At 39.8% G+C, this 16085-nt stretch overlaps 2 protein-coding genes across 8 annotated transcripts in view; one reads left to right on the forward strand and one right to left on the reverse strand.

Annotated features, from left to right (window-relative positions):
• Nucleotides 1–12265, forward strand: part of PHC3 (polyhomeotic homolog 3) — a 38208-nt gene extending 25943 nt beyond the window's left edge. For 5 of the 6 annotated variants that reach the window (XM_074911608.1, XM_074911611.1, XM_074911613.1 and 2 more), the window contains one exon: nt 3496–12265. In XM_074911608.1, coding sequence (XP_074767709.1) covers nt 3496–3650 — 155 coding nt within the window. In that variant the 3' untranslated portion in view covers nt 3651–12265. The remainder of the gene's footprint in view (nt 1–3495) is intronic. The other variant, XR_012634013.1, reaches the window with a different exon arrangement.
• Nucleotides 12266–12774: 509 nt separating this feature from the next.
• Nucleotides 12775–16085, reverse strand: GPR160 (G protein-coupled receptor 160). 2 transcript variants are annotated; one of them, XM_074912095.1, is made up of 2 exons: nt 15867–16085; nt 12775–14342 (listed from the first exon to the last, which is right to left on the reverse strand). In XM_074912095.1, the coding sequence occupies exon 2, from the start codon at nt 14287–14289 to the stop codon at nt 13270–13272; it is 1020 nt and encodes a 339-aa protein (XP_074768196.1). In that variant the 5' UTR covers nt 14290–14342; nt 15867–16085; the 3' UTR covers nt 12775–13269. The 2 variants fall into 2 exon arrangements, with proteins under 2 accessions (XP_074768196.1, XP_074768197.1); XM_074912096.1 differs by lacking the exon at nt 15867–16085 and adding an exon at nt 15379–15860.

The following is a 16085-nucleotide window of genomic DNA, read 5'->3' on the forward strand; positions in this document are numbered from 1 at the left end:
AACTTTCTTCTGGTGGTTTATAAATTGCAATTAAGTTACACTATCTGCTTCTGGGAGTCTGCAGTGTTGTCTGTAAAAACAAACAAATCTCCTTAGGTTTAAGACATGGTCATTCATATTTCTGTACTTTAGCTGTGTTACAGGAATATGACTGTATTGTTGCTGTTTTGAGTTACTGTTTTTATAGATTTGAGGCTCTAGTTAATTCAATAACTTCCTCATTCTAGGTTCTGCAAAAGAATAAATGATAGTTCCTGTCCTAGAAAACTTAAAGCACCACATAAACACAGTTCACTTGCAAGTATGAAAACAAAAATATTACTCTTAAGATGTGGTTTCTAGTTTGAAACCATTCCTTGTAGAATATTCCGCTAGCTGCTGGATCTGGGGGGTTTTGTATTCTATAAACAAGGTAATCTTTGATTTTAAACAAACATTATATTTTTCTGTATTTAATGAAAATTTATTATAGTTACTCATTCCTATCTATATTAAGGCCTAGTTTCTCAAATACTTTTTAGAAAAAATGTTCAATAGGTATTTAAAATTATATTCATAACCTGCCAGAATTTTTATTGTTACATAGCTACGTTCATATTTTTTTGCAATTTGGGGATTTCTTCTGTTCAATATATTCTCAAGCCACTCTCTTGGAAAAAATAATTTTTCAATGCTGTCAGAGTTGAATAATACAAGAAATTGTATTTTCATGATGCTGTTTTGCAATATCTATTTTCATGATGCTATTTTGCAATATATACTTGTGCAGACCATCTGCCATGTTGTAGGAGATGGTGATTTGTCAGCTTTTCATAAACATTAGTGGCATCTGTTTTGATATACAGCTTTCCAATTAGTCTGTAGCTGAGATCTAACTGCAGAGTCAAGTGTTCTTGTCAGGCTTTTCCTGAATTCCTCTGGAGCCTTTTGGAGAAATGAATATTGTAGGACACTTCTACTGTTACTTATTTCTTCTGGGGGAAGAGACAGTAATAGTTTAAGCCCCAGCAGAGCTGTTCCTCCTTTCTTCCTTCAGTTGCAAGATTAATGGTCTCTCTCTCACTTCCCATCCTTTTTTTAGTAGGTTATTGCACAACAGCCTATTGTAAAAGTGCTTTAAGAATACAAGAATGTACCTGGATGAGGGAACTAAAATACATCAACTTTCATCCTTTGCTTTTCCAAAATGACTTTGAGAAAAGGTATTTTAGGAAAAGTTGCATGGGAATGCTTCATATCCTGCTTAAATAAAAAAGCCTGCAACAACAACCAGTTATCTATTTTAACAGTACTGCTTTTGTTCCTAAATGTAAAAACTTCTCTTGATCTCTCAGATTTCTTTGTAAATAATTCGCCATATTCAGGTCTAAAGTCAGGCATACGGTGATACCTTTCACAGGAATACTTGCTTAGTACTTGACTTACAGATTTTTGTCTGGTGTCAGTACATAAGTAAGAACCTTTATGAAGATGTTAGAGCTGTTTAATCTTCTTGAGAATGGTCAGTTGTCTTTAGATTTTTCTTCATGTTCCTGGTGGCATTATTTTAACTTTGTAGCTGGAATTGCAAGCACCATTCCAGGAGTTGACAGCTTTGGGCTCCTGAAAAATGTCCTCTTACTGGTTGTGGTACAGTGTGCAGCTGGGCTGCACTAGTGCATCACCACACCAGAAATATTAAAAGTAAATGTTACGGAATACGTGCAACTACTAGAACATTTTAATGGCTTTAGTGGCTATATAAATGCTGTTTGTGACAAACTCATTTGTGGGTTTTTTCTCCTAAAGATACGACTCTAATTTCCTGTTACAATAAATAATGCCCAAGGACTGGGCATTTATCATGTAATAAAGCTGTGTTGTCTTAAATGTTATGGAAAGTGTAGTTCTTAGTTCTGATTAAAAGTTAGCCAACTGCTACACAGAAACTGTTTTACTTTGGGGATTGTAGTTTATACGTTGTAACCTAAAATACAGAGATTTAGAGGTGTAGCCAGAGGCTACAATAAAATTCCATAAGGCCTTTCTCTTTTCAAATTATCTTTTAATTTTTCCCTTTCCTTAATGAAGTGTCAGTTAATTATTGTATGAGGTCTGTTTAACAAATGATGAAGAAAAAAAATTGTGCTTTATTCTTTGTGAAAAGCTACTCTTTTCCAACCTTGAATGTTATGACCACTCCACAGTAATAATCCAAATTAATTAAGGCTTGGATGGCAATACTTCCTTCCACGTTTCCTTTCTGTTTGTCTCTTACACATTTGTAAATCCATCAGGAAATGAGACTCTATAGGATTTAAATCTGAGCACACAAGAGGACATGAAATTAGTCAGTTGCTCTTATCTGGGATGGAAAAGGAGTCCTTGACAGTATTTTCATATCTCTGTAATAGTATACTTTTAGAACAGGGGAAGATATAAAAATGCTAAAAAGTAGACTTAACTGCAGAATAATTGAAAGCAGGAATAGAAGGTGGAGCACAAATTAAAATGTGTCTGAAAGGCTCTGAGGCGGATGGAGAGATCACCGAGTTGAGAACATAAATATATAAAAACCACAAAAAACGCGGCTATGGAGAAAGAAGCTTCAAATAAACAACTGACAATTAGTGCTCTTATTCACACTGTTAGAAGACATTTGTGCATGTAACAGAGCTGCCATACAGCCAGGCATAACTGACTGTTTCTGTGTAACAGATGTCCAGAACATCTTTCGAGGAACTTTTTGTTTCCATAGTGTTCTTCATCGGAAAGGGGCCCGCAGTTACTTGGGACAGTCCAACAGCTGAAGAGTCCTTTTTCTTATATTGTAGGCCTCAGTAACCTGAGACCATGTTATTTCGTGTTCAGAAAAAATAGTTTATCATTAAAAAACCAAAACAATGACTAGTTTAAAGTTGTTCTTGTGAAGTGAGTTATTGCTATGTATAGAATATTCGCTCAGAGAACTGATGATAAATGTGTTTGAGAGAGTTACGCTAAAGCCCATAAATCAAAATTCTGTTTACTTAACCCAGTGAAGGTATCATACAGATGAGATTAACACCTTTTGGAAATTGTAGCTGTGTGAATTTTCTCATTGAGTTGTATGTAGCAGTAGAATGTGTGTATCTTTTTCTGGCTGGAAAGAACCCACTTGAATTATGCTCCATTGCTATTTCAGTGCTATTTTGCCAGTCTCTTCCAATTGTGAGATCATGTCAATTGTTCCTCTTAATGAAATGAAAAGGCTGTATTTGCTAGGACTTGAAATTTCCAGTGAGTGTTTCTCCGATAATTACAGTGTAATTAGAGGCTATAATGAAAATTACTTTCAGATTACCTCAGAAGTCCCCATTGTAATAATATTGAGCTCCTGCACGTACCTTAGGCTCTACACGCTAGAGGGATGAGCACTGGAAACTGCGTAGCTGAAAAGCTCTAGTGTGGATAGAGTCATTGCATCTAAGAATGCACATTTTTAACCCAGTAATTGTTTTTACTGTTGCCTTGTAGGTTGTCAAGATATTGCAGATGAATTTAGAGCACAAGAAATTGATGGACAAGCTCTCCTCTTGTTGAAGGAGGATCACCTTATGAGTGCAATGAATATTAAGCTTGGACCTGCATTGAAAATCTGTGCACGCATCAATTCATTGAAAGAATCTTAGGGGGTTAACATGAAGGTTTAAACAACAGTTTCTCAGTGACAGAACCGACAGTAATATGCCAACATCTTCACTGTGGCATGAGTGTTACTGTGATGTTTTGTTAAATATATGGGGTTTTCCCCACATAAGGACTCCAAAATGTTCCTTTGATTATACCAGGTAGTCCTCTGTAGTTTCCAACGATTAACAGGTTCATGGTAAAGCCTGAGTAATACTTTGAGTTGAAGTGGGAGTTCATGGGAAAACATGAAGTAAAATACGCTGTGTTAGGTTAAATATTCCCCAACATGTACTTTATCTTATGTTTGATTAACACTCTCAGCACCCACCCCAGTCTAAACACCGTTTAAATTGTGTTGCTGTATTCTGAAAGATTTTTCCCACATACAGCAGTTTTTGGACTGAAATAACACAAGTGTCCACAGACCCTGTGGAAGCACTAATGACAGTAAAATGCTATGCATTTAGTTGTGCTCTCTGAGTTTCTTTTAGTCTTGAGCAAATTGTTTGTAAGGGGTAGGTTGGCAGCCAGTTTTCCTCGTGAAGCTTACCCTCATCTCTGCCACTGTAGTATTTTCTTGAAGTCTGGAAATACTATAAACTGTGTAGATGTTTCATCAAAATCCTCATCGTCAGGCTACTGAAATGCAATGGCGTGACACTCTTGCCAGAGGTAACTGAAGCACATGTTACTTTACTCTTTGTATGCTGCTATGCACTAAGAGGGCATTAAGATGTTAGGTTTGTAGTTTTGCATGCTGCTAGTTAAACTAGACCAGCAGTTCTCAAATGGGGGTTCAGAAGGTGTGAGAATACTTGGGGTTCAGGTTCCCAAATGCCTGGGTGTGAGGGGCTGAAAACTGCAGCCAGAACTAGCTCATGTTGAGACAAGTGTACTTTAAAGACTGGAGGTAGAGAAGGGATAGCATAGCTCAGATGCTCTCTTTCTTGATACTTCTTCTACCTTGTCTTTCCCTGTAGCGCATTCCCACTGCCTCACTGGAAACTTCCAAGCACCTTTTATTTGTCCACTGGCTAGCATGAGCTGGGCTTGCAGTAGTCTGAGGAAGGAGCACGGTGAGTTGCTCGACGTGGTCCCTTCAGAGCTCGGTGTAGGAGCAGCTGCTGCTGCAGGGAGGAAGCCTGGAGCTGCGGGTTGGCAGGAGCAGTGCCACCGGTGGGCGACTCCGGGAGAAATCTCTAGGGACCCTGCTTTGTCCTTCTGCCAGGAGATTTTGACTTGGATGCTGCAGACCCAGGTGGTGGGGTTTTAGTGTCTCCCTCCGTCTTCCCCCTCTCGCACTGTTTATGTGGAACAAATACGTGTTTCCCGAGTTACTGACGGGCTCGGAAGCTGCTTGGGCTGGGAAGCAGCCGCGCCTGCTTGGCCTTTGCTTCCCCATCACCTGCGTGATCCATGCTCACGGATGTATTTTGTACCTTCTGTTCCCTCCCTTTTGCAGTTCCACTCCCCCTATGTACAGACCTAGATCCCTAAGCTCTTGTATAGGGCAAAGAAGGGCATGTGTGCCAATGGAGTCATTGTATATTTGAATTAAATATGTGTATGTGTCTGCAAATAATGTATTTTGTATTTTATGCAAATTAATGCATAATATATGATTGTGTAGGGAGATGGTCAGGGGGACTTTAAAGTGTTCCTGAAAAGAAGAGGAACTGAGAACTTGAGAACTGCTGACCTAGATCAAAAGGAGTCAATGCACATACACTGGCTGAAAGGAAGGTTTATGACAGGTAGATTAATATGTATATTATTTAACTGATGACTTTAAAGAGTAAATTGGGATTACAGAAAAATCTGTGCTTCATTTTCCTTTAATTAAACTGTTGCTTTGTTTCTACTAACAGACTTTCTACCATGATCCTCCAGAGATCAACATTAGAATCATTGTTTTTAATTACAACTGTTTGAGCTTACTATTAGCAGATGTTATTAATATTTTTATTAACCACTGAAGCTCCAAGTTAGGACAACCTGTTGCTGTTACGTGCTAGTATGTGGTGAGAGCCCTTATCCAAATGGCACCAAAGGCTGTAGAGAATTAATTGATGTCTGGGTTTATTTTGGAGGGAAGTTGCTAAGCACTTTCTAATTTGTTTTTTCTGTCTTCAGTTACTATTGTAAAATAAACTTCTTAGTTGAAGGTTCAATGTTCGGCAATGTTCATTTGAAAGATATTCAAATGATGGAGACAGTAGGTTCCCATTTGTAGCATTTCTGTAAGATACACAGTGTAGCATATCTGTAACATATGTTCTAAAGGATACGTTCTGTTTTGATGAGCTAATTGAAGACTAAAGATATCTTAGATATTTATCCTTTGGCTTTTGTCTTAAAGTTTTATTATTTTTATACGAAAATTTCACTGGCTAATTTTTAATCTGTCTTCTGATTGTATTGTTCTTTGGCAATGTAAAAAGTAGGTATACGTAAATGTGATTTGATAATGGCTTAAGGCATATTTGAAAATGTGGACTTATGAGTCTTATTTAGACCCACAGCTAATCACAGTGGTGTTACATGCATGAGAATTTCACAGCTGTTTTAATTTTGCTTTATTAGACAGCTTTCAGGAGACCTTCTACAGCTAGTGTTTCTATATGACTCTTGGACATAATCACTGACAGATGCCAGGAGCTCAGAGTAGACCTGATTAATGCATGTCTGTTCTGGTTCTTCTAGTACACTACATTATCTGTGGTTTTGGGAGAGCCACAGATAGTGAGTTATGCTTTAAATATTCATGAACGCAGCAACTAAGAATGTGGGCCTTATGCATATTGGAAGTTTTTTTTCTCCTTCACTGATTTTGACATTAAGCAAGAACTTAAAAGCAGACACAGCTATACTAACCTATGCTGATAGCAGTGCACGTGTACTGGAGTGTTTGCCAGTGTAGCTGTGTTAATAAAGTCAGTTTAAAAAAAAAAAAAAATCACACCTGTATGTGAAAGGAGGCTGGAAAACTTCCAAGTGCAACTGAAGTCTACTTTGTCAGCTTTTGAATTTATTCAAAAAAGCAATATAATACTTAGAGTAATATTCCTCCAGAACCATTCTGCATACCAATCACTTGTTTCTGTTCAGGGTTTATACTACCATTTCCCATGGCTTTCCCCACAAATTAAGCTAGACCGTCTTGCAAAAGAGCAAGTATTGCAGGTTTTAATTGACTGTTTTTTAACACTTGCTCCCACTGGATGTGTCTACAAGAAACCCTTTTTATTAGCTTTATTTCCTGGGGGTTTGTTTTGTGCATTCAGACGACTGCTGTTGTGGGCTACACCTCACGGTAATCCCTGCAATATTTCAGTTCCTGTAGAAAGGAATACAGGATGCCATAGGATCTTAGCTCTAATGGGAGATTTGTTGGATGGCTTCTTCCCTTTCTTTTTTCTCCACTAGTCTCCATCTTACCCTACTACTGAGCAGTAGCTCAGGGCAAAACCCTTTTGCAGAGCACTGGGCTGAATGTGCCTGTTAAAATTTCTTCCAGTAGAATTATAACTATTACACTTGTCGCAGCTTCAGAGTTTATATTTGGGGCTTTAAAGAAATGCACCTAAACGGTCAAAATGGGCATGCAGACTCACTCCCCTGCTTAATCTGGATCATTATCATTCAGCAACCCTGCTTTGCAGCCGAAGCAGAGAACTCCAGCAAGGAAGCTTGGCCGCTTCCACTGACTGAAGTGCTCAGGGAGCTGTAGGCTGCTCCTTGTTCAGAAACAAGCATTGCCAATGAATTGCTAACTTCTCCCAGCCAACCCATATTGCCTCACATTTGTGACTTTATCACCTTGCTTACACAGAGAATAAAAAAATGAAAATCTTGTCAGGTTAAACTGCCAGTTGTCTTGAATCATCAGAGAATGTCTGAAGGGTTTTTAAACAGACTGCATCATAAATGCATTCTTTACCCATTAATCCATATTTTTTTCAAGAAATGAATTTCTTGATGGAGGGTAAAACTTTTGCTAGATTTGTGACAATGAGATCTCTCAAATAGAAGGCTTGTGTCCTGCATCTGTTTACTCATTTCCTTCCTGTGAAAGTGTTGGGTTTTTTTTTCCCCTAACTTCTTTTTGGACAAATCACAAGTGGGAATCAAGCCTTTTGGATAGAACAAGAGTCCATCATAACTGCAGATGTGGCAGCAAGAGGAAAGGAATGGGATAAAAACAAGTATTTGAGCAGGCTTACAATAGCTTTTGTATCACTTCTTATATCTTAGCTCTAAGGAAATTTTCAGGTATAAAACCATTCAACTGTAGTTTGAATGAAAGGTTATATAGTGAGACTTTGCTGGGGTAGCGTGTCACTGCCTGGCATTCCAGTTAGAAGTATTGCCTATTCCAGATGGCTGTTCTCGTTTTAATATCACACTATCAATGCAGAAACTTACAGCTCAATACCTTAAGAAATTTTTTACACATTGACAAATTATAGCTCTAAGTGATCAAAGAATTCAGTGACAATCCTGGTTTTGTAAATAATTGGACACCCACATAATTTATGAGTAGTTTTTCTGATTGTATTGGGACTGTTAATATTAAGCATGTGTATAAAAGCTTGCAGGGTTATTTTCTTACCAGTATTGCACAGAGATGTCCCCTTAGCACATATATAGATACATAGTTGTCACTCATTAACCAGACTTACTCATCAGTTATTCTAGGCTGCAGATAATGTCCCTGCAAAAGAATCAATCTAGGATACATTTTTTTAACATTCACCCAAATGAAAGTTTATTAGAGATGGAAAGAAACTAACATTTTAAAGTATTTTGTTTTAAACACATGGTTTCTGTTGAATGCTGAGTGGAACAAGTATGAACAGAGCGATAAATATGTAATTTCAATATAAGGTGTTAATAATTGCTCATAATGAATTAATTTTTAAGTCACTCTTGCACAGTGAGCTGCAGTTTCGGACAGGAAGTATTGTGAGGAGAAAGGAATTTAACTCCTTTAATGCTTAGTTCATTTAAGCTAAGCCTAAATTAAGTTTATTTTAAAGGAATTTGCCTTTAGGCATGAGAATTCATTAAACCCTATTGGTTCTATGTCGTTGCATCCACTGGATGGCTTTGTGAATAGCAACATTTTAAAAAGAGATGGTAATTGTGGTACAGATAAGTGCCTGCAGCGTAGATGCGATGTTTACTTTTTGAAGAAACTGTTCCTAACGTAGTTTGAGCTGATGGACAGCCTGTGCCCTGCAGTCAGAGCCTGGGACATAGGCCGTGCACAGAAGCAGGTAGCACACATTACCCTAATCCATATCGATCAGGCTGATTTGGTTTTACCCTATTCACAACTTGGAGGAGCTCTATGACATGCCATTTCCTTCTCCATAGAGATTTCTCAGTGTGCTTTTTGCCCTGCTGGGTGTCACCTGTGTTGGCTGGAGCATGTTGTGTCTTGTCCCCTGGGTCTCACGGTCAGCACTTCCACACGTATTCAAGGCCCCCATCCTAAACTGCTCTGTGGGTTTGTGTAACCTCTACATTAAAACTTACACACTTGAAGGTTGTGTGCATTATTTACCAATCTCTTACAGTGAAGTGGAAGGAAAAAACGAAATTCAAAGATGTGAATATGCTTGTAATTGAAGGTGCATAGTGAGTTTATAGTCTAGGTTTTGTAACCATTGATCCAACTTTTCCGAAGCACAGTTCTGGGAGTCAGTGTTATGAACAGGTTTCGCGTTAAAAAAATGTTAAACTTCCAGCATGTATTAGTTTCCTGATGGATTATCCAAAATTACTATGTATAGTAAGGAACTAGAAAAAGGAGATCTAAAGAGATTTTTTCCAACTAGAAAGAATTACAATTTGAGCACAATTGTACATTCATAGAAGAGTGATCATAAATGTCATTTAAGTGCAATGCATAACACTTAAGGAGCATTTTAATTGTGCATAAAAAGCACTGTACGGTTACGTAGGGTTGTTGAAAGGCTTATAGTATTGTTCATAGGTACTAAATCAGGGTATCCTTGCTGATTATGGGATTAGGCTAGAAGCACAAATATAGCTGATTCATGAGGCATATCTGCTTTGCGGGTGAAGTCCGGTCAACCTGTGGGAAGACTCGTGTTGTCCTCTGCTACCTGGCCAGTGTATTGGCAGCCAGGACGATGCCGTCCTCTGGCAGCTTTTTGCAAAGTCATTGTTTGAAAGAACAGTGAAGTATTCTGCACACCCAACTTCCTTTTTAAGTAGCCTTTGTGTTACAGTGGTAGCAAACCCGTACTGGTCAGGAAAGAAGTGTGTGAAGAATGAAGGGGTTTATTAATGAGTGCCAAATGCTTCTATTTGGAGTTGAAAACCCAGAATATCTCATTAAAATCAATGTTGATTTTTAAGGGGTTCTTTATAGGAGGAAAGTACAGAAGTTTCTCATAAAGGGTTAACACTTTAGCCGCTGTTACCATTAATATCAAATAATCCTATAAGAATTAAAGACTGTAAAGTATTTGAATGGTGTAAGGCCATTAGTTGCTGGCACAGCACAAGAAGTAATGTGCGGAGGAGATAGATACAGCAGTGGTTGTCTATAGTTTTTATTATCTCAGAGATTCCCACCTTCCCAGCATAGCTTCTCTGCTCTTTCTGTCCAGCAGCAAAGCTGTAATCCTGTTCCACAGAGCAATGGTTTATGTGTATGGCTGGGTGCAAGGGTCAGCGTTAGGACTTCTCAGAAGCACCAGATGAAAGAAAACACAGAGGAAAAGACGTAATCGTTAGGAAGATAATAGGATAAAGATCACTTTGCAACTGGTGTCTCCCTCCATAAAAAGTCAAGGATAAAAGTGGGCTTACAGAGAGCTACTATTAACGTATTTTAAAATAGTTGCTTAGGAGGCTCAGACGCCACAGTTGGATGGTATGTGAAGGCCTGTTGTGCCGCTATTACCTACTCGGTGGTGTAGCACCAGCCTAAAGGTTAATGCTCTTTGGCACTATTTCCCCAAAGTGTATGGAAGAACAAATTTGATAGCAATACAGTGATGTAGCATCAGTACCTTCATACTGGCTTTGGCTGTGTGTTGTGGTTTCCCTGTAAAAAATACAATTTTGAGAACTGAAAATGGCTTTAGGGGCACTGCAGCAACTACGGGAATTCTGCCACATCAGGGTAGATGGGGTTGTGTAAACTTTAATTATGGGTTGATAAGTTGAACCACACCAATAAATAAAACACGTCAGCAGCCTCACCCAACTTCTTGCAGTTCCAGTTCTGTATACATTAATGAATTAGAAGGGTGAGACTAACCACACAAACCAGAAGCAGCTGAAGTGTATGTTCTTGAAAATAACTTTGCCTTCATCTGGTGTTAAATGAATTTTAAATTAGGAATTTTCCCTTGCCTGCCAAGTCTGTAGGGATTAGTTATTTCATGATCTTCTGAAATGCCTGGTGCATTACTGTATTTGAGATATTTGCTGGTTTTTAAAGGGAATTAAGTTTTGTAAATATTTTGTCAACCCCATTTCAGTGGGTGTCCAGTTTATATAAAACCTGAAGAAATGCTGTTGTCAAAAAAATGTGTTTGGACATGGTTTATCCTCCAGCATCTCAAGTGCTAAATAACAGCAATTACAGTTTGAGAGCAGGGAGTGATTGCTTCAGGTTGTTTTTCAAGTTAACATCATACGTGCTTTCCTACCTTTAACGTGGAAATAGAATTTCCTTCAAATACACTTTCCAGCATAAAGGATGAAATAATTTGTGGTGCCAAACACTTCAAACCATGTTGCTAAGCATTGCCTCCACTTATTGCACTAGTTTTTTAAAATTCAGTTTTTGATCATTTACTGTCCTTTTGATGGCCTTTTTAACAGATTTTCCCTAAACCATTTTCTACTGCTTAAAAATGCTCATGTCCTTTTGAGTACATCACTGAGGCCTCAAAGAAATTTACCACAGACTCTGGTTGAAAGAAGCACTATGTGGGGTGAAGTAATAAATCAGACTGATAATTGGACTGATACATTGCAGAAATGTAAGATTAATATATGATTGAGATGGGATTGAGTATTCTTATGGAGTGATATACTGGAATATTCTTTTATAAGAAATTTTAGCCCACGTAGCATTAAATTCTGCAATTAAATCTATGTCTATAATTGATATATAATAATGTAAATTATAACCCAAAAATTAAATTTTACAATTGAAGAGCACAGTGAACTATGTAAAAATATGATCTTCACTTTGTGAATCATTTTTTTAAAAAGCACTTTCCTATTACCAAGTAGCATGTGAATGAATTTTAGATTCTCTCATTTGTTATGATCTGTAGAAGTGAAATTTCTTTAATCTGTCTGTTAATGGGTAAATTCATCATACAAATGCTGAAACAAAGCACCTTATACTATGCTGCTTAAACTTGCTTGTAATTGCACCTTTTGTTATCCTGCAGATTTTTCTTAATGAGTATTCTTGTGTGATATCATTGTTCCCTGTGGGTCTGGGTGAATGATTAACCAACCTACAGCATCATTTACTTATATAGTTTCTATTTCAATACAACATTGTATTGTGAGTTCAGTGCTTCAGAAATAAATGCTACTTCCATTTGTCTGCTTTGGTTGTGTATCATTTCTCTTCTACAAAATTAAATTAAGACATTTATAAAACTGTAAAGATTTTAAAATTGAGTATTTTTGCTAGAAGCCTGACTCATTCTTCCCCTACTGAAGTAGTCCCACTTCAAAATAAATTATTTTAATTTCAAAGTAATTTTGCCTTTAAACCAAAATTTATATTAATTTAAGCCCTTCTTTAACCTCGGGCATGTATTTATATATAGCAACTAACCGTGTAAGAACATACACATCTGCTGAGTATAGAGAGTTGAACTGTTCATGTGTTAAGCACATCCGTATTTGTTCCCTGGTTAGTGTAATTGCCACTGCATTCAAGCTTATTGCTCTGATTGTAATTATTTCGTTTTAATATGCACATCTGTACATTAGAGAAGCAGTAGCAAAGAAATACCACCTCTCTGGTAGTCGTGAAAGTTGCATATCTTGCACTATTCTTGTACTACGTAAACAAAGTTTATATCACTAAGAGTTGTAGCTTTGTATTAATTAAAACAATTTATTTCTTACTAAACAGACAACCCTTAATCTTAAACTGACAAAATATCACACTTTAACAAGAAAAGATCACAGAAGTTTGAACATCTGACAATAGGATAACGTGTCCACGACTGATAAAAGGCCTCCAGCTTTGAAGAAGACTTTATTGCATTTTATACTATAAAACCTGAGATCATTCCATTTAAAGCACGTGTAAAACGCTAGTCATAAACATAAGGTTTAACCAAAAACTGCTTTTATATAAGCAGTGGTCTTTTAAACCCGTACTTTCAAGTTAAGTTAAATTCTCTGAGCTGGCAGGTGCTTGCTGCCCAGTGGACTCGGCGTGGAAGCGTGCGGCGTCCCACGCTCTGGTGCAGGAGCGGGGCTGTAGCTCTGGACTGAGGTTTCCTTGTGTTATCTGTAAGAACACGGCCACAGAACGTCCGAGTACACGCTTCTGTCCCACGGCACTTATTTGCAGTCTTTTCAGTCATCAGCTCATTAACAGATTACAATTACTGTGCTGGGCTTATCAGCTGGCTCTGTGTTTTCATTGTTAAACGGCATAAAGCAGAATTTCCAGCTGACAAATGGATCTGTAGACCACATCTCCTCTGTCAGTTCAACATCGTGACATCGACACCAGTATGCTACTGCGATGAGAAAGCTGTTGATGAAGTACAGCCAGGGGACGTTCATCTCCATGTAGGCTGGAATCCGAGCACCAAGAAACAAAACGATAATTTGAAGAAGAACAAAAGGTGCCCAAGTGCCAAGAAAACAGATGAGGAGTCTGGTCAGGAGCTGCCACTTAAAGCAAGCTCTGTTGTTGTTGGACACGTAGGAGAACATCAGAACGGGCTGACTGGCAAAGGAACCTACCCTGACAGACAGCAGCATGGTGATAACCTCCTTCCGACAAGCCAGGAGAGCTGTGCCCAAGAGCAGCACCATGGCACAGGAGACTGAGTAGCTCTGCACACTGGCATAGAGAGGACACTGATAAGGAGAAAAACGGTTCTGAATTTCTAGTTCTTCATAGATAGCAGGAACTTTGAGAATGCAAAAAAACCCTGACATCCATATAACAACCACAGCAAATACATAGAGTAATCTTGGACCTCGTTTAGGAAATTGAGAAGTTTGGGCTATAGTCATGTAATAATCCAGACCAGCCACAAGATACACTGGGTAATGCAAAATACCATAGGTGAGAGAAATTACCTGAGTGAACAGGCAAATGTGGTACTTTGTAAATCGCACACCCCAGAGTGCAAAGTCCTCAAAATAGAAAATGAAAGATATACTCAGCAGCAGCGTGAAGTCAAGAAGCGTCAGTGAAACACAAAAGTATCCCATAAAACTAACTTTCACCTTCTTTTGCTTAACTTGCAACATGAAGAAATCCAGGAACACTTTGCCGAGCATAATCAGGAGCAACATGCAGCTGATTTCAAGAGGTTGGTTGACCTGGGTGTAGTGGTACTGACCAGAAGAATTTTCACAGAGTATGGCAGCCATCCTCCGATGGTGAGAACAGCAAAGTAAATATCACAGGGCACAGTGCTTCATATCTGAAAAGAAAAAAAAAAAAAAGTTTGTAAAAATTTATTTCTGGATACCTCTACCAATTAGTTAATTCTCCATCATAGCAACTACCAGATTTACATCTGAATTTTCCCAGCACCTTAATTAAGAGCAAATACCTTCACTAACAACATCACTATATTGTCAAGAAGTGCCTAAATTTTATATTTTTCGATTTATGTTCTCGAGAGTTAAAAGGTCAACATAGACCTAAGTTACTTTTCTAGCTATTGTCCTAAGGAAAGCTTTAGGAAATAAGGTTGACTGTGTTCCTTTTCTTTAGAAAGTGTGCGAGTCTGTCCAGCTGGGCAGAGGGATGGGTGTTTCGGAGCTCCTACGTGTTTTGAAGAAATTAAAACAACCGTGTAGGACAGAAATCATACAAGACACAGGAGATGAACTGTGAGGCCATACTGTAACATTTCACTCATAGAATCTATATGGAATTGTGACTGCAGCAATGTCCTGAAAGCAGAAAAAGCATCAACCCAACTCATCCTTTTTTGGTGCTAAAATTCTGGAACTCTGAGGCAATCCAAAGCGCACACTTCATTAGTTGATCGAACTTTTTTGTTCATCCTTTAGCAATGCAAGTACTATAATGACAAGACACCTCAGAACAGCCATTTTTCCCCTTGGACTTCTGTAAGTTTCCTGATAACTCTTCTCTGTGTGTTAATTCCTAAGGAAGATGAACACAGGGTGGTTTCGTGTATGTCAGCAAGACATGTTAGACAAAGCTGTACATGCTTTCTTCTCTCTTTCCTAAGAAGCAGGACAGTGTCAGCATTCTCAGCAACAGCAGAGAAAAGCTGAGAAGCCACAGCGGTCGTAAGAAGGCATTGCCTCTTAAGACGTCTGTTAAGAGCGATTCGCTTGTATTTAAATAGACACATTTTATTACCGGCTTGCCAGAGTTAGTGAGCATTTGAGTTAGTGTCTCCTGAAAGGCAGAGTAAGAAAAGTAGAAATACTTGGCAGTACAGCTTGAGATGTATCGGCCGAACTCGGTTATAAGCCTACCTGGGTTTGCCGCTTCATTCTTCCTCTGCACAAGCACATTTCATCCTCTAAAACCTAATACATTTTGCACTAGAACTTAAAGCAGCCCTCTGTCTGTATTTTGTCTTCGTACAGTGGATGCTGCACTTGCAGAAAGGCAGAAGAAACCCGCGCGCAGACCCGCGCTGTGCAAGCGGTCGCTCCCGTCCGTCTGCGTTACTCCAGCGCGGCATCACCTGCGCGCAGGTGGGCCTGTCCTCTGCCGTGCGGGCACCCGGGCGGAGCCGCTGGTCCTGGAACGGCGCTCAGCCTGCGGGCAGCCGCGGGGCCTGTGCCCGCTGCCCGGCCGGAGCCCCGGGCTGGCGGCGCCTCCCCGTGCCCCCTCCCCGAGGGGGCCCCGCTGGGCCGCCCTGGGCCCTCCCCGCCTCCTGCGCGGGGCCCCGCCGGGCTGAGGGTCTCTGAGGGGACGCCGCGGTGGGTTCCCGGCCCCTCCTCGCCCAGGGTCCCACCTGCTGCGGCCGCCGCCCCTCCGCGCTCCTCCTGGGCGTGTGTTGCGGGACCTTCCCCGGCCTCCCGCGCCGCCGCGGCCGCCTCAGGCGGCGGCCGTCTCCGCCCCTCCCCATCGCACGGGGACCGGGCGGGGTGGGGAGGGGAAGGGCTGGGCTCGGCTCGCCGGGTGGGGCCGGGCTTACCCAGCCCTGCCCTGCCGCCCCGAGCCGGGCCGGGCC

Source organism: Athene noctua, chromosome 8, assembly GCF_965140245.1.
Source record: "Athene noctua chromosome 8, bAthNoc1.hap1.1, whole genome shotgun sequence".
NCBI lineage: Eukaryota > Metazoa > Chordata > Aves > Strigiformes > Strigidae > Athene > Athene noctua.